Consider the following 21,291-nt stretch of genomic DNA (forward strand, 5'->3'; position numbering starts at 1 on the left):
ACTATTGCCCTAAGCCATTAATGGGTAACTTTAAAAATAAAAATCTGGTTTTCAATTTGATGTACCACCACATTTTGCACAAATGACACTCTGACCAAGAATAAATCCTTCCAACCACATGCCAGTGACACCAGAACTCATTTTAATCACTTTATATCATTATTCACTGCTTGCTACCATAGCAACAGATAACTTCACCACAAACAACAATATAAAAAAAGAATTCAACTAAGTTTCTCACTTCACTGGACTCAGAATTTAATACTGTGTGATACACCTACTGCCAAAATGACTTCTGTTCTCACCAATTTTCACCTGACTCAGAAACTACCACCACCCATCAAATGGCCCAATGTTTACTTCCCTGCTCATTCAGGTTCCATGAAAATATTTTTTTTCAGTTTCAAATCTATCCCATACACCCAATATCAATGCATAAAAGAGTATAAAATGTTCACATTCATGAAATACTAGACCATGCTCTAATCATTCAGGCAGGACATGTATCAGGGAGCCTTTCTGGTCTTTGGATTGGAATTTTATTTCTCTATGTGGCTGCAAATATGTCATGGCAACACAAGAATTGCACTCCTTATTCTTTGTTGGGAGAGAGAGGAAGGGCTGCTTTGAGCTGACATTGGGAATTAAATGCAGTAGCTCAAACATAAAGTGCCTTCCACTATGTGTGCCCTAGGGTAGTATATACAATTTCAGGTATGCATTGCCATACACAGCAAACAAATGTAGCCACTGTGAGACAACAGGTCATTTTTCTTCAGCATTCTCTCAGCTGGAATGTGCTTTACACACACATCTCTTCCATCTAAATCTCCTCTAGCCTTTAGGGTAAGCTCTTCCACTACTGAGAGTACAAAACTCTCCTAAAGTCAAAGATGTGGCACCTAAATACACTCCTGTGATAGTATTCAGCCCTTGAACAGTTAAAAATGTCACAACTGGATTGAAGTAAAAAAAAACAAAAAACCAACAAAAAATGAATAGAAACTGATAAAGCTGAGGTTTGTGCTTAAAAAGCACCTTTTCAAAATCACTGTATCCAAAGTTTTGTTCTGAAGGGCAGAGAATAACTTATTAACTATCCAGAGCATCCTGGTGTAAGTTTTCTATCACTCGATATTCTGCTTATTGTTTATTGCTACAGCTTGTTTCTTTTAGTGGTGAATATATAAAATCCAGATATTTTCTGAGGAAGACCCGGATCTCTGCATTTTTATCCCAGGCACAAGGTGCATTAAAAAGAAGATTGATGCATTCACATTGACAAATGTTGCTTTAAATTCACAGTAAAATGACAGCTATTTTATTGTACCACATAGAAAGATATACATAATCACATACACAAGCTTTCTCTTTTCAAAGTTCAAGATAGTCTCTGCAGCAGACCACAGCCTAGTCTGAGCTGTTTATAAGTGAGGGTCAGACCGTTCATTCTCACATTATTACAGGGATGCGTTCTGGCACGGAATATGAAATCTTCCTCTTTTCCTGAGCTGGTTCAGTGCCAAAGGAAATTCTGAGAATTGTTCCTTGCAAACACACTGTCATCTGAGCACAGCGACCTTCTGTGGCATATGTTCAAAACTCTGCCTCCTCTAATATTTCCACATTGGCTTCCTTCACCAAGTGTCACAAGAATTATCGCAGGAGCAACATTAGTCCAACTTGCACACTGTGGGTCACGCATTTTAAGTGAAATAGATGCCAGCTCTCAAACTCAAGCAAAATATAAAGGAGGTTCTGCCCAGACATTTCTACTTCTAGAGTGAAGGGTGCATCTTGCAAAAATAATTTTGGAAACGAGAACACCTGAATCAACCCAGTAATGAAAAATTCAAGGACAGAGGTGCTTACTGAGGTATGAGCAAATGAGTCTACCCAGTTATATACACATCTCCAGTGCATTTTAGTTCATTGAACAATAAACATGCTAACATGGGATCTTTTTGCACATACTGTATGGCAGTTCCCACAATCTGGGACAAAGAGAAGCAATATATCACTAAGTGGTGACTTAGGTCCCTACAGAAGGTGTTATGTCACCTGCAAGAATTCCTGAAGTCATGTCACTTGGAATGTTATTGAAACACCACAGTGCTATCAGGCATACATGTTAAACTTCATCTCCTCTCTTTCAGATGGAACCTCAGAGTTTCATTTGCCATGGAAGCTCCTTCCCCCTTGCCCCAGTATGCCCTGCAGCCAACAGGATCTGCCTTACCCCGCACTGCCTTCACCTCTGCTCCTGCTAGTCTGTGCCAAGAGCTGGGGCAGCTCCAGCAGTCCTTGTTCCTGGCACCACAAGGAATGACACAACTGTAAAAAACCTTGCATTCCTCAACTTCTTTTTTCCTTCTCATGGAAAATAATTTGACTTTTGGCATTTATTTTTGTTTGAAATAATGTAGGGAAAACATACTTGAATGATAACTCCACACAAATAGTTCCTGTCAAGCAAGACAAGAGAAACCCCACTGAAAGAGCACAGAAGGCAGCACGATCTTCTCTTTTTTGTTTATTATTTTTTCTCCTTTCTCTGATTTCCAGTGTATCAGGCAGAAGCTGCAGCATGTCAAATGGCACTTCTGCTCCAGTCACCTTTCTCCCCATACCTGCCTGCCAAGTCCCTTGGAGGGCAGCTTCCTTCTCCCCTATGCATGCCTTAGTCTTGTCCTCAGTTCTTTCCTATCAGCAGTCCTTGTCCCTTCCCCTGCATTGCTAACATTTTCTATTGCTTATTTTTAAAAGCTGCCTGCTTCTCCACTCCCTAGTGACCACAACTAATCCAGGTGCCTTGCTGCAGGGGCAGAAGTTTGACATTTTGTAAGTAAATTAAAATCAAAGAAAGAAAATGACAATTATTAGTTTACTGTATGGAGCTGGCCAGCTTTCAGATGCACAGGTTGGACAGAAAAGATGAGTATTTTTATTAAGTATACATTTTTTAATTCACTAACAGAGAAGATACTGGTGCTGATACTACCTCTTCTTAAGGAAACTCCTAAGAACTATACTAAGTTTAACTTCAGAGATCTGTGAGTCTGCTTCAGTATTAGATACATCAGTTCTGGTATAACTTCAGTGAAAAAAAACAACTTAAAATATGTTAAAAAAAAGAGCAAGTGGTTTTAATCATGGGATACTAAACAATCAGTGCTGTGCATGATTTCATAAATACTTTTTTATAATCTAGAATTCTATTTTTTTTTGTACTTTTTTCACTTGTGTCTGCTTTTTTTGGTGCTATTTATGTCTTCAGTCCTTCAATAAAAAGCCACAAGTTTTGTAATAACTATACCATTTTGTTTCTGGTCTTTCTAACAACTTTTTGGTGAGGCAGCCTATTTTCTTTATTTTTTTTTTCATGAACAAAGGCTCAGGAAATTCTTATATGATGTGTATCTCAGGGGAAGGGGCATCTCTGTTTATCTACAGGATGAGAATTGTTTAGCCTTTGTGGTTTCTGAAAGATGTTTGTAGACAAAATGGAGCTTAAAATACAGCCTAATCCACAGTGAAATATTAGTTCTCCTTTCCTGTCAGCTTTCCTAAACCAAGATTTCGCCCTGTCTGTGAACATTCCCTTGAAGAGGGCAGCTTGGATGGCTTCCATGTCCTAACTTTTTGATTTGTGGCAGCTATGATCAAGTGGGAATAGAGCTTGTTACAGTAATCCATCAGTGGTATAACACATGCAGGAACATCCCAAGGAGGGAGACCTTGGGCGTCACGGGGAAGGTTAAGGCTATAATTTCTCTTAATGTGATTTTGTCTGGCCTTTTCAGAATTTCATCCGCTTTGGGCAGGGCCACTAGATCAGCAAACCACAGACTGAAAGACTGGGCTTAGTTTTGCACGCTCTTAGACCTGAAATTTTTTATAAGTGACAGCAGTAGGTTAAGCTTTCTTCCACTCTCTGTAACCGAAAAATAGAAGATTCACTTGAGAGTGCACCATAGACGGTGGTGAAGATTTTGGAAAACAAAGGCTCTTCTCCTTTATGGCAAGTTTCAATTTAGTGATTAACTTGGTCCCAATTTAATAAAAAAAAAAATGAAGTAATTCTTAACAAAGAAGCAGGGAATGAGACACCAATATACCTAAATGTAAGAGAAGAATCACTCAAATTAAAAACAAAAACATGAAAAGGTTATAATCTTCCAAACATGAGAAACCAACCTCAGTGAAGGCAATAAACCAGTCTAAACATAGGCTGTATAAGAGGAAAATTAGGAAAAAAGAGATGGATTCCAAAGAGAAAACCACAAATTCCTTTATGGTATATAAAAAAAAAAGAAAAATATGTAGGAGGTCCTGGATCACTGGGGATGAAAGAAACTAAGGAAGACAAAAGTTAGAGAAGGGAAGTAAGAATGATTTCTTTTCATCCAACTTCACCTCAGAGGATGTTGGGAAGAAACCTATTCTAGTAGCTGCTTTCACTTTTCTGTATTATTTTTTAAAATAGATGTGAATTAATAGCAAGGTTTGAAAACTTGCCAGTAGAAACAAATGCATTGGAGGAGGATGATATCTTACAAAGCAGTAAACAAGCAGAATACAAGAAATCTGACAGCAATTAAAATAAAGAAATTGAACCCCTGGCTAAAATGAGTAAAAAATATGCATGAAATTACACTTAGTAACTTAGAGAATCAGAGGATAACAAAAGTTTCCACCTATCCTTAGAAAAGCAGCAAGGTTGATGCAGAGGTCCAGGTTTTATTACTGTATCTGGTAACCTGGCTGAAAGGACAAGTAACATGAAATTTAGTACATCAAAATAACAACCATATTCTGTGTGTGTTTATAAAACAGTGTAAAGATAAGATTAAGTAAAGAAAATTAGATTCAAAATCTTTACAAGAGCCTCATGAGTGGCCACCTATGAAGTGTAAGGTCAAGAGAGCAAAAGAAGAGAAGGAATACACATTGATTCTCATTTGATGACAAGGTTAACAGGAGGTGTCTCATGGTTTGCACTTTGTATTTATACATTAGCTGGAGACAAGGAAGCACATCAAGAGGGTAAATCTACAGATGGCTAGAAATTATTCAGATTAGTCCTGACTGAAGATTATTAAGGTTTGAGAGATAAGCAGCAAGTCTGCTCCAGCAGATCATGGTCATTACTGTAGACAGCAATGGAGTGCACACTGCAGGCAGTGTCAGACTCCTTCATGCAGTGGGCTGAGTCCTGAATTGCTCCATCAGCTCAGGAGACTGCCTGGATATCCTTGTGAACTGCCCAAAGACAACAGGTGTCCAAAGGAGAGCAAGTCAAAAAGCACAAAGACAACCTCAGGACATCTAACAAAAGACAGCAGAAGCAGAAGGGACAAACATAGTAAGCATATAACATTTATATTCCAGGAGAGGGTGGAATACTGTGCTTACTATTGTTTAACCCATTCTAAAAGGTAAGATGGAGGAAAAGTGTGGAAATGGTCTGATAAAAAAAGATGAAAAAGGTCCATTTAAGACTTAGACAAGGATTTGAGCAGCCTAGTTTAATTTGGTCTTGCACTGAAAAAGGTGATGGACCAGATGATCATCAGAGGTCCTTTCCAACCTAAGGTATTCTGTTAAATAGAGAAAAATGTTTTGACTGTTTAATATATTCAGATAGTAAATCCTGAAACTGGCAAATTCAACAGTAGACAAAATTAGATTATGAATTCATTCTCACAAGAACTACACTAGGAGCCAAAATAAGATTTGATTTTTGCAGTTTTTTTTAAAAATGTATTATACAGAGTTGCTTCCCTCCCCTAATCCCCTTTCCCAATCTCCAGACAAGGTGGCCTTTTGAAAAGAAATAATTCCTCTACTTGATGCATCTAATGACAATTATGGCTCATGAAATAACATTTTTCTAGGAGAAATTGTTCTCCTCCTCCTTAGAAGCTTCTTGTGCTCTTTTTTCAGGAAGTTGGTATTGTCCACTGTCTGAAACAAGGCACTGGGATAGAGGGATACTGGTACTGTCTGCCGTAATTATTTCCATTTCCACATGAGACATGATTCCTAAACAAAAGTGAGTTTCGTGTTTCTATCATGCCTGCAAGCAGCAGTAATAAATAATCTGCATACCACATTGAGCCATTCACCAGACCTATGTATTAAGCAGGGCATTGGCATTTTTTTTGAAAAGAGGTGCTGCCCCAAGTTTCCTTTATTTCTATTTATCTTCCCTCACCCCTTATCTTTTGGGTGTAATCTTCTGCAACCTGCTCTAGGTGAACCTGCTTTAGTGGGGGGTTGGACTAAATGACCTGCTGAGGTCCCTCCCAGCTTCAACCATTCTGCAATTCTGCGAGTTAAACAACGTATTTCAGGGACACGTTAATTCTGGAAACAATTTCATTAGCAAAAAATTAATTCCTTCCACTGCCCTTAAAATACAATCAGGCATTTGCCTTAAAAAAAGATTCCCACAAACCACAGAATAAATATGTTTGAAGATACTGGTCAAATAAAGTTTTAACTTAAGAAGAGTTCATAGTAGTTAAATACATTAATAATGTACATAACATTAAAATGGCTGTTGTAACTAATGGCTGCCTAACAGCACATCGATGAGGGACCCACCTGACAGACAGAAATAAAGCTCAGAAGAGAGTTCTGGCATCTTTGAAATTGAGTGCAAATGACACAAAGAATCCACATTTATAAAAAATGCTGCAACCAGTGAGGAACAACAATCAAAGAATAAAATCTTAACCATTTCACTTCAAAGGGGTGTTATAAAAACATACATATAGATGTGTTCACCCACTGGACATACCTTGGCTGACCTAGTGATGGCCCCGATCTCGGAATACAGATCAGTGCTGTCTGGGAACTTTTCCACCACCATAGTGCAGACGTGGTGCAGGAGGGACTGTTTGTGCACTGTGTCCTTAACTTCTGGAACCTTCTCGAGGTAGCTCAACTCAAAAGCTTTGGCCTGTAAAAGGAAATAAAGGGAAGAAATTAAAAATAAAAATGTTTACTCCTGTGCAGATTAGTAGACAAAAATGATGACCAAGAAGGGACAGAAGGCAAAGAAGAATCCTACGGGAGAAGAAAGATATTGCTTTTATTAATTTTTAACTTGCTGAGGACTAGGCCTAAAATCAGTCTATCTGCAGTGAAATGACTCATGACACAGTTCTCACAATTTGAATGGGGAACACCAACATTAAATTTAAAGGAGTTACACTAGAAGAGTCCATAGCCCTGCATTTTCTTCAGATTATGCTGAAAGAGAGAAAGAGCAAACTAATACACAATAAAAACCAGCTTTGTTTCCTAAATTACTTTTCTGATACAAAGTAAGTAGTGGGTTGCAATTATCATAATGGTTTTGACTTCTGTTTTTTTGAAGGAAAAAGTGCACGGGAAATGCTGGGACATCAGGCTTACGTTGGTTCCATTCAGAAAGTTCCCAATGGCTAGTAGAGTAGAAAGGATAAATCCCAAAGTTTTATTGTGCTCCAGTTGGTCCATTCCTTCCTTCAGGTCTAGCAGTGGTTCTGCAACTTCCTGCCATGAGAACAGAAACAAGAAAGTGAAGGCTGCAGTTGGCTAGTTTTTAATTCTATGGTTTAGATTAATTAATGCAAAAAGTTCCTGAACTGGGGTCTTGCAGAGTGTAAACTGGCCATGTGTGCTGGCTTTCTTCCATGTTCAAGCTAATAAATCACATGCAAGGACAGCAAAAAAAAATTACACAAAATACTTTCCTAATGTTGCTCCTTTATGTATGCAATTGCCTTACTTGTCCTGGGGATTATCCTGTGATTCCAAACAGGAGAGAGAATCAGAGAAGGGGCTGCTGCATTTGAGTTAGATGCATGAACACCCCTATGCCCCAGCTGATAAAAAAGCTTCTTAAAATGACTTTTTCTAATCTTTGAGAAACAAACGAAGAAGGTTAGAAATTGGGCTGACTTGATAATGAGAGCCTGACCCTACAACTTTCTTCAAATGATGGCCACCTCTGAGTTTTGGATATGGTTTTGTGGAAAAAGTCCCTGCTGTAAACATCAAGCTTTGCAAATATTCTCATTTTAAACTTTTAACCTAATGCATCTTCCATCCACATGTTATCTGAGTATAGGTATGTAAACTGATAAGGCTTGAAAACATAAATTCTGTTCCATTACCTCGGGAAGTGAACTACATCAGAGAGTTCAAAGGAAAAGAGTGAGTGTAATTTGAGTTGACAGGGCTTATTTCTACGTCTCTGTGTGAGGCTCAGGGTTATTTATTTTGTATGCACAGTAACAGTTCACATTGTTTCTATATCCAAATGCAATCCTAAGCATCCATGAGCAGCATTGTTTTCACAGAATCATAGAATGGTTTGTGTTGCAAAAAACCTTAAAGATCATATAGTTTCAATTCCTCTTGACATGGGCAGGGAGAACTTTTCCCCCAATCTCCTGTATTTTTCGTACTATCTATGAGCCAAGAAGACAAAATTAAGCTGTTATATTAGACCAAGAAGCAAAATAACAGAATTTCACTTTCTTGAAGACATATAATAGGTCCTTCAATAACTGTAATGATATTTTACCACAAAAGATGAATGAAACACACATTTCTAGTCATTACAGAATTCATCCCATGAAAAGAATATGGAAAATTCAAGACAAATTAAGAGATGGGATAGTGAGCTAAGTAATTTACACCTCAGAGGAGAGGTGTTAAATAATCCACGACTTCATCAACTTGAACTAAAATCAAGACACTGCTGCACAGAATTCTTTGAGCTGCTTTAAAGTCAGGGTTGATTTAGTTTGTTTTGTGGCATTATAGGGATGAATCAAAGAGCTCTGCATCTGCAGTAAACACAGGCTTCTGAACTAGTTTATTCAGATAACTTTCAACCTGTTAAAAAATCATTCCTAAAAGACTAATTTAAAGCACTCTCAAGGTGAATATAAAGGTGGCATACAAGGCTTGCAAAGTAGGCCATACTGAGCCCTTCATTTAGCTATTTACAGGCAAGTTATCTGAGCTTAGACTTCCTTGCATATAGTACACATTTATAGTAATTCTTTAGTTTTTATTTTATTGTAGAATCAAAAATAAAAAATAGTGAACAAGATAATGAATAATCAGACAAAATACCTATTCTTGCTTCCTATAGAACTCACCTTCTACCTAAAGAGGGGAGATACACAAGGCAGAGATACCTTGTATCCTTTGATACCACGTTTTTATTTTTCACCTACAAATTATGTTTGAATTAAATTTGAGGATTGGTCCAGAACTCCTGTCTGCAAGACATCTGATAATGCCTAATAAACGTTTGACACACATGCACAAATGAAACCAACTATACGTGTGCAAGGAGTCCGGTGGTCCTGGGACAGGGAGGACGTGGCACACGTTCTGTACAGCTAATCTGATATATGCACCATTTACCAACCTGCTGTACTGGGAATAAGTTTAGCTTTCATGTCTGTGCTTTACCAGGAGGGGAAAAAACTTGGTTGAGATGGGAACTCTGAGATGATCAAAATTTAATTTTCCATATTTTCTTCTAATCAAGACTGACCTGCACATAGGAACATATCCTTCTAAAACAACAAAAAGTATCAGGATCATACCATAAAACTTAAAAAGCTCTGATGCACTTTGCAAAATTTTCAGACAGAAAGTACTTCACTCAGAAGTATAATGTTTTTGAACACTTATTTTTGAAGCACACTGTCTCCAAGAAGACTAGAGTCAGGAGTAATCTTTCTGCTCAAAAGAAAAACTGAATTAAGCCCTTTTCTTTACCACTCCTACTTTTCTCATTTTTACACCTGCTTATATTAATTTATGATCCTTTAAAGTTGTCAGCAATAAGGATGCATTTGCCTGTAGTGATCTTATGAAAAAATAATCTTATTTAGGACAACCAAAGTTTCTATTCCTTTTTCTTAGACTTTTAAACTCCCTTTGAGATAATGTGATTTGTCAGCATTTGCATCATAAATAGTTCAGTACAAAGAATGAAAAGCAACAATGTAATTTTTCAGAGCAATCAGAAGTCTGAAAATCAAGTTTTAAAGTTAAAACTCTACCTCTTTTGCCTACACCTTTATACTATGATACTAAAATAAAGGTGAGAAAAATCATTGTTCCACTAATGATCTTCAGTAGGCATTCAAGTTACCATTTCAAAAGAGTATACGTATTATCCAACTAACCATTTGGAGAGGGTTTTTCTTTTTATTTTCTGTAGATAGCAAAGAACGAGTATTCATCATCAAATTAAGACCCTCAGAGTCCGAGGATGCTCCCTACAAATGTATCCTGACTTGTTTTAGTTATTAAATTCAAGCCAATAAAGAGGGCTTATGCCTGGAAAGCTTCTGATGAACGTAAACAATGTATCACTTAACCCGATACTTGAAGAATTCATGCCCTTTTCTTTCAGGCTGTCAGACATCAAGCCAAGACCTACTTAGGTAAAAATAGGCAAAGCTCTGTTCTTGGCAGATTAGCAAAAGCATGTTCTCATTTATGAGAAGCATGGTCTTACATCAACACCTCAGGTGTTTCACACTGTTGATACCATGGACCATCTAAAAATTCCAGCCTCATGGAAATAATAGCAAGGTTAATTAATTTCCTACATAAAATATGTGCATGATTCAATAAATAATATAAATGCATTCTGAGCTGCTATGAATTTTGGTTATTTTAAAATAGATTGTAAAAAAAGCAAATGTTGGGCAAAAAAATGACAAAAACTGTGGAGCTAAGTGATTTTGGCACCTAAGCTTTGCCCTTTTACAGATGGATCTTCTTCAAAAACATAGTTTGAAGAACAGAAAAATGTTATCAGCTTATGGGATTCTTTTGTTACCACAATCACTAATACAAACTACTTCATTTTTTAAATTTGAGTATCCTTAGCTCAGTCTAAATAACGTGTATATTTATTGGTTACCTGGAACTTAACCCCTTACTTTAACCTGTTGTTTCTGGAGAGGTGCTCACTCTCTCTTGTACCCCTGACATCTGATACCGTATCTTCCTCTTCAACCCAAGCTATCTGTCCCATCCATGTTTTCTGCAAGGGTTCTTTTTGCATGCTCATTTTATCAGAGTTACACACGTTATTTCCTCTACCATTTTACAGTAAGTACTGTAATTAGTCCTATCTACCTTTCAACGGAGATAAAAATGTTGCTTCTATCTTGACTCCAGCTATTGCTTCTTTGAGAAACTGAAGTATTTGAGGTATTTTGTAACGGCATCCATTCTACACAGACTTTAGCTGGCAATTCATGAACTAACTTTGTGGCATAACCATTACAGGCAAAGGATCAGGAAAACTATGAGAACTTCTTTAGCTTCTAGCAGTGCTTCAGATGCTACTTTTAGATTGAGAGGACACCAGAAACTCTAGGTATATGCAGAGATTAACAGCTGCAGCTAACTCAGCTGATGCGAAAGGTATAATTTAGCCTTGTGGTAACTTCAAAGCATAATAAATATCAGTACCTGAGTAAAAAAAAGAAAGAACTGGCAAGAAAGTATTCATTCCATAACAAGTATTTTGTTATACAAGTAAGAAATGTAAATGGCTAAGACTAGAACATTGCAATTAAAACATCCCGAGTATTAGTGTGATTGCATTTCTTAAAATCTAGGAAGATTATGCAGAGACAGTATCATCTGCAGATCAATCAACTTATGCACAACTGGTTAAATAACCATTTCTAGGTAAACATAAGGCATTTTCACAAGCATGTCCCACTTCTTAGAATGGATATCACACAAAGTGATACAGATTTTTCAATACACACATTTCTGCACAGATACAGACACAAAACTAATATAGGAGAGAGCTGCTTTAAGAGCAATGCATGGGATAAGCACCACCCAGAAGAGGCACCTTGTGAAAGGCAAGTAGCTGAAATTGCCTACACAGTTTGATTCTGTTTCATCAATGCACCAAAATTTTACATTCTCTTTTTAAAATTTTTGCCTATGATTCATCATTAATAACAGACAACTCAATTATAGTATTACAGTGTTCTCTGAATGAAAGACATCCACGGAGGTGGCAACAACTTTCTGTGACTTAACTGAACAGAACACTCCTGAAGGATGCCTTACCTTTTATTTAGAATTTTGAGAACCATAAACAAAAAAACCCTTAATGGATGGTGTTTTTCTTAGTTCAAATGAATGCAAGATCAATACTCTCATTTTCCCATACAGGACTGAATATCATAGTCCTCACACAATCTTTAATCAAAGAAAAATTCTCATTGCTCTGAAGTAAGAATTTCCTGAATAACAACATCTGGAGAAGATGTGGTCAAGATTTAGCACTCTTATTTGTTTCAGTATCATTACTAACTAATTAAAGGAAGGAAGACATAATCTCTAATTTTGTTTTATAGAAGGAATAGATTATGAAGGATCATTTTAGCTGTTTCCTGCTGGAACACTGAAACAAAAGCTACCCATTTACCATTTCCTCAAAATACATGTTCATGTAATAACGAGGTCAGGGACAGATTAAGCAAAGGCTCAGAAGAGTCTCCACCCCTGCCACTCTGCTTCCCATCACCTTTTCCACTATCTCATAGTCCATCTTGAATGCCCAGAGCTGGAGCCTGGCGGAGAGCTCACTGATGGAGGAGAGGGTGAGAAGGAACTGCTCAGCACTGCCCAGGGGGACATCGGGATTCGCCAGCTGTGCCTCCTGGATCTTTTGCTTTTCCTCCTCAGATGGGATCATGGTCAGGATTTTCTGTATAGGGAGACAAAAGACAGGCATCAATGGCAGGGCTGAGAGGTGTGAAAGGGCTGGATGCTGCGTGACTTCACAGCAGCACCAGTAGAAGTCCTCAAGAAGTCCTGGGCTGTTAAACTAGGACAGCACTGTAGTAACCAAGAACTACCCCATGCCCAAGAAAACAGAATGAGGCCTGCTATCTCACACACCTGCAGTTTGTTGAAAAAGATATCTGAATTAAAATTCCCTTTTCTTTTTTTTTTTTTTTTAATCTGTGCTCAGTAGATATAGGTAATCATGGGATGAAATAAAGAAGGAGACAAAGGGACACTGTTTGGGACTGATCTCACCAGCTTTCATATGTTTAAGTCAAAACTGAGCATCTTTCTTCAAATTACATATGGTAGTACGGCTAAAAGGAGAGCAGTTTTGTGGTCTGTGATTTATAGCAGGTCAGACTAGATTTTAAGGTCCCTTTGAGCCTCAAAATCTACAACTCTTCCAGCACACTTGTATGTATACAAAAATAACTTGAGGACTCCTGTCCCTTGCTGTAACCACAATTCCTTGCTTTTGGTTCAGTCTGTTTTGTTTTTTATACATGAAAACTATTGCAGCTTACTAGGTCACTCCTAAAAACTTCACCCTAAATGACAACATCCCAAGGAACAGACATTGAATTTAAAGCTGAATTATGCATTGCAAAACATAAGGCTTTTTTCTCTTTTGATCTGAAAAGTCTAAAATTTTGATGAAAAAGGATGTCAATATTTTTAGTTTCTGCTGTCAGTGTTGCTCAAAATATTTAAATTTTCCCTTTTGCAGGCTTGTTTATTTCTGGCATCTTTCCTTCTCAAAGTAGAGCTCTCTAAGATATTGCTTCTTAATTAGTTTTTAACATAACATACACATTTGAAAATAAAAAAAAAAAGCAAAACAACATAAAGGCATCAGATAAGTTGAGGTCTTTACTAATAAATGCCTTCCTAAAGCAAAGCAGATTTCTAACACAACTTGTTTATTCATCCGAGGAATGACATGTTTTTGCTGTAGCCTTCTATAATGATAGAGACCGTTTTGAAGGGGAGGAGAGAATAATAAAAATACCAAAAAGCCAAAAAGCTATCAGACCTGCCAATCCAAACTACAGCCTTGTTCCAATGCTGGACACAGCCAATTCATCCAAGCAGCACAAGTGCCCCCTTCTAGTACTGAAAGGTTCTCTGGCTGTCTGTACAGCATGGGAGAGCAAGGACCTTTCCTGGCAAAGAACAAGAGGTAAGCAGGCAAATCATGTTCAATTTGTTGAACTGGGACTTATTTAATTTTAGCCACAACATTTGTATTGCTGTCCATTTTCTTCTGCTGACTTTCATAAACATAAATAAAGAAGCATTTCTTTCTGTTAATGTTGGCTCTGTCTCTCAGTTACAAACAACAAAAAAAGAGCCTCCTTGCTTGGTCACTGCAAGTTTCTACCTTAAAAAATTAATATCTGAAGTTAAAAAAGAAGAGGAGAAAAATCCCTCAATACACTCTGGTGCTTTTCCTTAGCCTGACAATGACTGCTTGGAAAATATTTTGATGTACATCTCTTCCAATTGATAGCATTTGTGTATTGATTTTGAAATGTGCTATCCACTAATTCATCCATCCATACATCCATGCATTCATCCATCACACATGCTATAATCTGTAACTTGGGTCATACCTAACATAAAATTAGAGTTATAAGCAGCTGCTTCAGGGCATTTCTCAGTGCTTAACCAACACACATCGAAAACCCCTCAAACCTGAGTCTGAAACTCACAAGAAGAGGTGTTTTACAGTGTCCCTTGAAGAAGTCAGGCCTCCTAGTGCCTACTCCTCTCTTCCACAATGGAAAGCAGCCAAGATGCCCTCAGCTGAGACAGGGCAGCTTGTAAATAGAACCATATTGAACATCCATACATGGATATTTTAGCAGTAGCCATGTGATGCATGAAAAAATGCTTCTGATGCATTTTTAAAGGGTAACACTTCAGCAGTATTCTCAATTGCCTCCTACAAATAACTAGGACTTTTGGCAGCTACCCAGGAATCCCACAAGTATTTTGTGGTGGGGCAGAGCCCTCACTCCAGAGATTTTGCACTGCTTTGGGGCATTTTAAAGAGAGCAATGAAACAGTAAGCTTTATTTCCAAAGGGATTCTTCTCCTCCTTGAGCTTTATGTAAACGCCACAAGATAGATGCAGCTGACAAAAAGCATTCAAGTCCATGTACTGCAAAGTTGCTGTGCTGTGTACCATAGTATGAGAAACAGAGAATGCCAAGCAAAAGAGCTCGTACTTGTGGTGCCAGCTGCTGAGCATCAGCCCTGCTGCTGAAAGCCAAGCCTTAATGGGACCAGAGCTGCTGGCAGATCTCACACCATCCAGAGTGCAATTCCTCCCATAACAATGACCTACACCAGCACTTCTGATCTGCTTGGGCAAATAACTCTGATCCTGCTAGTCGTCATCCTTGGTGTGCCCCTGAGCTAGATGTAAAATGCTCCTATTCTTGATTTCCAGTCTATGACTAATTTGAGCCATTTTTTCAGTGCTGGAAACTGATGAATACACCATCTGCCACTTTATTATTATTTTAATTTTTATTACTATTATTTTTTGAATCCTCAGCAACAGTAAAAGTAGCATAAAACCACAGCAGGGTAGAAGGTTACTGGCACCTGATGTGACCATTAAATTACAAATAGCTTTGAGTCAAATCATTAGTTCATAACAGTCTCCCCAGTACACAGAATCACAGAACGGACCAGGTTGGAAGGGACCACAGTGGGGCATCTGGTCCAACCTCCCTGCTCAAGCAGGGTCATCCTAGAGCACATGGCACAGGATTGTGTCCAGATGGTTCTTGAATATCTGCAGTGAGGGAGACTCCACAACCTCTCTGGGGAATCTCTTTCAGTGCACAGTCACCCACACAGTAAATAAATTCTTCCTCATGTTCAGGTGGAACTTCTTCTGCATCGGTTTCTGCCCATTGCCTCTTGTCCTATTGCTTGGCACCACTGATAAGAACCTTGACCCACCCTCCTGTCACTCTCCCTTCAGAGACTTATAGGCATTGATAAGATCCACTCTCAGTCTGCTCTTCTCCAGGTTAAACACGCCCAGCTTCCTGTCTTTCCTCATAACTCAGGTGGTCTTGGCAGCATCCAGATCCATAAAAGAAGAAGTAGTTATTAACAAAGCTCATATTCTCTAGTATGTGTGACACATGTATTTCACCTTCATTCTTTCTCACACAACTGTTCAGGCCAGAGTTTTATGTTCTGAGGAAAACCCAAGCACAAATAATGGAGGAAAAAAAGTAATTTTTTCATGAGGATATGGATCCTAATTGCTCTGCTGCTGGACTCAGCCACTTGCTTGAACTTTCAGCATAGGGATAAAATGCCTATTTTCTGCACTCTGCCCTTCTGAGATATAATCTCCAGAAGTTCCTAAGAGGAAAGACTTACAAGGTTCACAGGGAAAAATTTATAAACCTGATATGGCTGAGGGTCATGGACCTCTGTGGGATGCAAGGAAGCATTTAAGCAAAGAAGTGACTGCAAATAGCTCAGAGCCTCTAAGTAAATTAGGTGCTAAGTTATCTCTTTCATGAGATAATGGGCTCCTAAGTGATGATGAGGGTGCAGGGGTGTTGGCTTTCATATTTCGTTTCAACTGATCTTACCAGGTGAACAACAGCCTGAAAAATAGTAGGAACCTAAATATCTGGTTGTTGGGTCTTCTGTGGCGTGAGGCCCATAAATTTGTAAGCTGCATAACCAAACACATGTTAGTGGGCATCTCATCAGATATTTGACAGGTCTCAGCAGACAATTCAACTCCTAAAAGGCTCTCGCACTCCAGCTTCTCAGGCAGGTGTTAATGAGGCACAATGCTGTTTGCATTATTGTAGAAACTACGAAATTAGAACAGCATCTGAAGTTCAGAACTCCACAATAACTGAGACTGCCTGCACTAATTGTATTTCAACTCTTCCAAAAATGATCCAATTCTGAGAAAAGCTGCTGGCCATCCCTGTAAATCAGGAACTGACACCAGTGCCTCAGTCACACCCCTCCACTTCCTCAGCTCTCCACTGAAATGATGAACACACCATTGCTGGTCACAGCAACTGCAGAAGAGATTTTGGTTTGTTTCAAGGAGAGAAAGAGTGGCTTTTTTTTTCTTTAAAGTCTGAAGCTGATTAGAGCAGTGGTAGGTTGACTGAGTGTCCGGCCAGCAAGACACCACTGAGGCCATTCTCTCCTGTCTAGACTTGTAAAAAAATGTGTTCTTTCAGGTCACACAAGCTAGCATGGGATTTGAAATATCCTATTACACTTTTACAAAGCATTAGCTAAACAACTGAAACTGCAAATGCCAATACACCATGTCAATGATCAAAATAAAAATGAAAGTACTGTAACTATTTCAAAAAATCAAATAATTATTTTTGTTTATACATGTCACCATCTGCCTTTTGAACATTAAGCTCTCATTTCTTATCCCTTTTTACATCTCAGGGCTACCTAGACACTCCAAACACCTTTGCTTCAAAGTACTTAATAAGAGTATGGACAGCCTAGCATACCTGGAGAGATTTCTCATTTCAAAGAGTTTTACTAAAAGCTATTCCTACTAATGCAAACAGTATTGCATAGCATCAAAAAGCTATATTGTAGAGCACAAAACAACCCATGTTAATTTCCTCACAGCACTATCCCAAATTTTACTTTGCTAAACTAATCATACTCTTTGGTATAATTTGATTTTGATCCCCATTCCCTTACTGAGTAGCCTTTTACAGAGCAATCCACTCATTTCCTTTGCTGCAGACAAGCACCAAAGATTGGTTTGTTGTACTCCATTCTTGCAGTTGCCCATGATACATAAAAATTAAGTGCCAGGATTTTAAGTTCACCTCTTTTGCTTAGCTCACAGAAAGACCTCATCCATACTAAGGAGGCAGGTCTTTATTTTGCAGTGAGCTCCAAGTTGTTTGAACACAATGAATGCCAAGCTTTCAAAGAAAAGAAAACACAAACACTTTGGCAAATGTAAGGTGGCAAATTTTTTTTTAGCTGGACTGACGCATGCTTGCAAACACATAATGTGCATTCCTTTGAAAATACGTTTTTAACAGTGCCTGCTTTGCATGCTAAGTGGACTTCATCTGCCTTTTTAGTGTCATGCCCCCATTTTTGGCTTTTTCACAGCTCAGAGGTACCTAACCACTTTAAGCACATGGCCTAAAAGTATGTAATGTACTTAGACATCAAGGACTTTAAAATAACTGGAAAATTTTTTCTACTTAGTTAAACATTTAAAGTTAAAAAGTAAAATACGGATTACTAACAAGAGTTCAATGCCACAAGCACAGCAGCATTCAGCAGGACACAGTGGAGAGTTTACTGGGTCACTCTGGACTTGATGAATTGGGCTACTGCAAACTTGGAGCCTGCAGCCTGATGCATCACTGCCTTGCTGCTAGAACTACTGTCAGCACTACTTTCATTCCACTGTTCTTAGAAGAATCTCCAAGGTCAGTGTTAAGACACCATTCAATCCACTAAGGTGCAGAACCAAAGCCACACACAGGCTAACATGGCAGTGATGATGGTCTTCAGTGAAGGACATGACAAAGAGCTCCCAGCCAAGGCAAAGGATGGCTCAGGTGACTTTTTAGGCTGTTCGTGCTCTGCTCTGTGTCAGATCTGGTAAAAGCTGAAGATGATCCTAAATTATATCTTCTCTGAAATTTTAGCAGTGAATGTTATGGTGTCACTGCACACATTACATGTCTTTTCCTGCTCTCCTGACACTTCCCTCTTCTGCTTACCAGATGTGACATCTCTTCTAGACAATTAACTATGAAGAAAGGCTTTTGAATATCCACTGTACAATTTTCATATTAGGCAAATTGCTGAATTTTTTTGCATACCAGTCCTGCCTTACTCAATCCATAGATAAGTTATCAATTAAATTACATAGCAAATAATATGTTTTATAATCTGTGGGGTTTTTACAAATGAAGCTGATTCTTACACTATTACTGATTCATTCATCATTGCTACCAATTATTTCCCAATATTTAGGAACCATAGATATGAATCAGAAAGCTTCCTAAAAATCTAGCCTAAAAAGACAAGCTCTCTAAGCTAACTCTAAGGCTAAAGCAGAAGAAGGGATAAGTGCAGGAAATAAAGCTTGTCTATACTGTAGACCAAAGGGGTAGTATGGAAAACTGAGGCAGAGCTTTGCCAAAAACAGTTGGACTCACAACAACGCATGTCTGTAGTATCAACCTGTGTGCTTCCTGCCCAATTCGGCATAGCTTAATCCAGCCCTATATCACTATAAACATCTGTTTGACTCTGTAACAACATACTGAAAGAAAAATCAGTAGCTTGGGATTGGGAAGGGGAGATTGAATTCAGTATAGGGTTTTACCTAATAAGAAGTAAATAAATCCAGAATATAGAGGGAGAATATCCTCTTCATGAACATCATCCTTCCCAATCAATGAAGGCTTCATCTCTCAAAGTGCAAAGTACCTGGGCTTTGCTCCACTTACCCATTCTCTTAATTTCAAATACCAGAATGATCACATTAGGATTGCTCACAACCTTAGCATCAAACTGTGGCCATAGATCCCAGAAACCCCATTTTCTTTAGCACTGGGCAAGTATACTTAGTGTGGCATTTCCTGGTTTTCTTGAATTCTTCAATTTGAAAGCTACCTGTGTATATATTTGAAATTAAATTATGGGTTCTTGGCAGCTAATGGGAAGGCCACCTAGAGGAGGGTGTGGTGGTACAAGGCACTCACAACTGTGGACACCACAGGTGGATGGCAGATTGGCAGCCCAGAAACAAATGTTGGCAGTGGAAAGGGTGGGCTGTGCAGAGCATCTGATCTTCTGTTAAGCAAGCCAGAGAAGGACACAATTCAAAGGAGATGATACATGGAAGTTAATGAAAGTGTGTCCTTTCTTATCAGGCATTTTATACTGGACTCTGTATGGAAACCTTGCCTACAGCACTCAGATCTAACTGGTGGTCTGTGAGCTGGGTTTGGCTGGAGAGGTACTTCACTACTTTGAGGTTTAGTCCTGCCAACTGCTGTGGTGGGTGCATGGGCTGGGTCATGGTAAACTACTTTTATAGACTGATCTGTCACTTTCACAATGCAAGTAAAGTATGATTATAGCAAATAAGTAAAACAGCTTTGGGAACGAACTATATTATAGTAGGGATAAATCAGGCCTTGCCTTCTAGCTAGAATGATCTTTTGACTTAAGTATTTCTATTGCACATAACGGCTGGCAACTCCACAGCCATTCCAGCCAGCTTTTCTCATTTTCTTCTGTAGTCAGCACAGTGAAGGTGGAAATCATGAAACATGGTGCCAAACCCCTAAAAGGTGACTGTCAATCAATATATGACCTCTGCAGCTCAGCCACTGGTTGAGTTTGTAGTTGTGCCAACTAGTCGTACTAGATGATATAGGCTTTGAAACAAATACAACAATAATTAAAAAAAAAGAGCAAACAGGGGAGCAGTAGGCTTCTTTTACACTTCATGGCGGAAAAATGTTTAGATGAAAAATAATAAACAGAGCTCATCTTGGATCTCAATAAGAATATCTGCAAAGTCGAACAAGTAATGGTAAAAATTACATCATCTATAATCTTTATACCAACTGCTTTTCTTCAAACAACAGTAACACAGAAATGCTATTTTGAGCAGAACTAGTCACTATATTTGTTTTCCATTAGATATACAATCTAGAATGACTCCAACAGCCAGCTAGGCATGAAATTTATTAAATCCTGTACCAGTTGCATCAGCCCTAGTAAGTCAATGCCTGTACTTGCTGCTCACAATACTTCAGTCAAGCTTGAGATAATACTCTGAAAATCTTGACAGGAATTAAGAGGATTGTTACTCAAATTCAGATACAAACAAAGCAAGTAATCAACATTTATGGAGCATGCCCAATCTCAGATGGATGCTACATGCTTCTGAGCCCACGGCACTGATTTGACAAATTTCAGCACTCAGACATGACATAATACATCTTCTTCTTCTTCTTCCATGACAAATCTAGCTTGTATCATGTGCAAGATGAAAAAAAAAAAAAGGAAGCATTGAAAATGCAGACTTGAAGACATCAACTATTCCTTCTTACCTCTATTCCTTCCTTGTTTAAGGCATATTCGTCGAAGTTCAAAATAGCAGTCTTGATAGTGCGGGGAGGGGGCAACACAGTCAAGCCAATATTGATAGCGTTGCTTCGTTTGGAGTCCAATACAATGATCTCCTGTCGCTTCCCATCTGCAGCAGTTTTCTTGGTAAAGAAGAGAACAAAATTATTATTCCTCTGACCTGTTTCATAAAGAAAAAGTCACTCCTTTCACTAATGACTTCACCTACTCGAGGAAGCTGACACTGAATGTAAATCTAATTCATTTGCTGTCATCAAAACAAGTTGA

At 38.4% G+C, this 21,291-nt stretch overlaps 1 protein-coding gene across 6 annotated transcripts in view; it reads right to left on the reverse strand.

Moving 5' to 3' along the window:
* FHOD3 (formin homology 2 domain containing 3) overlaps positions 1-21,291 on the reverse strand; it is a 390,828-nt gene that overhangs the window by 36,924 nt on the left and 332,613 nt on the right. For all 6 annotated transcript variants that reach the window (XM_071553603.1, XM_071553605.1, XM_071553602.1 and 3 more), the window contains 4 exons: positions 20,988-21,146; positions 12,590-12,772; positions 7,426-7,545; positions 6,806-6,967 (listed from right to left, as the gene is read on the reverse strand). In XM_071553603.1, the coding sequence (XP_071409704.1) occupies positions 6,806-6,967; positions 7,426-7,545; positions 12,590-12,772; positions 20,988-21,146 (624 nt within the window). The remainder of the gene's footprint in view (positions 1-6,805; positions 6,968-7,425; positions 7,546-12,589; positions 12,773-20,987; positions 21,147-21,291) is intronic.

The sequence above is a fragment of the Pithys albifrons genome, chromosome 4 (assembly GCF_047495875.1).
Source record: "Pithys albifrons albifrons isolate INPA30051 chromosome 4, PitAlb_v1, whole genome shotgun sequence".
NCBI lineage: Eukaryota > Metazoa > Chordata > Aves > Passeriformes > Thamnophilidae > Pithys > Pithys albifrons.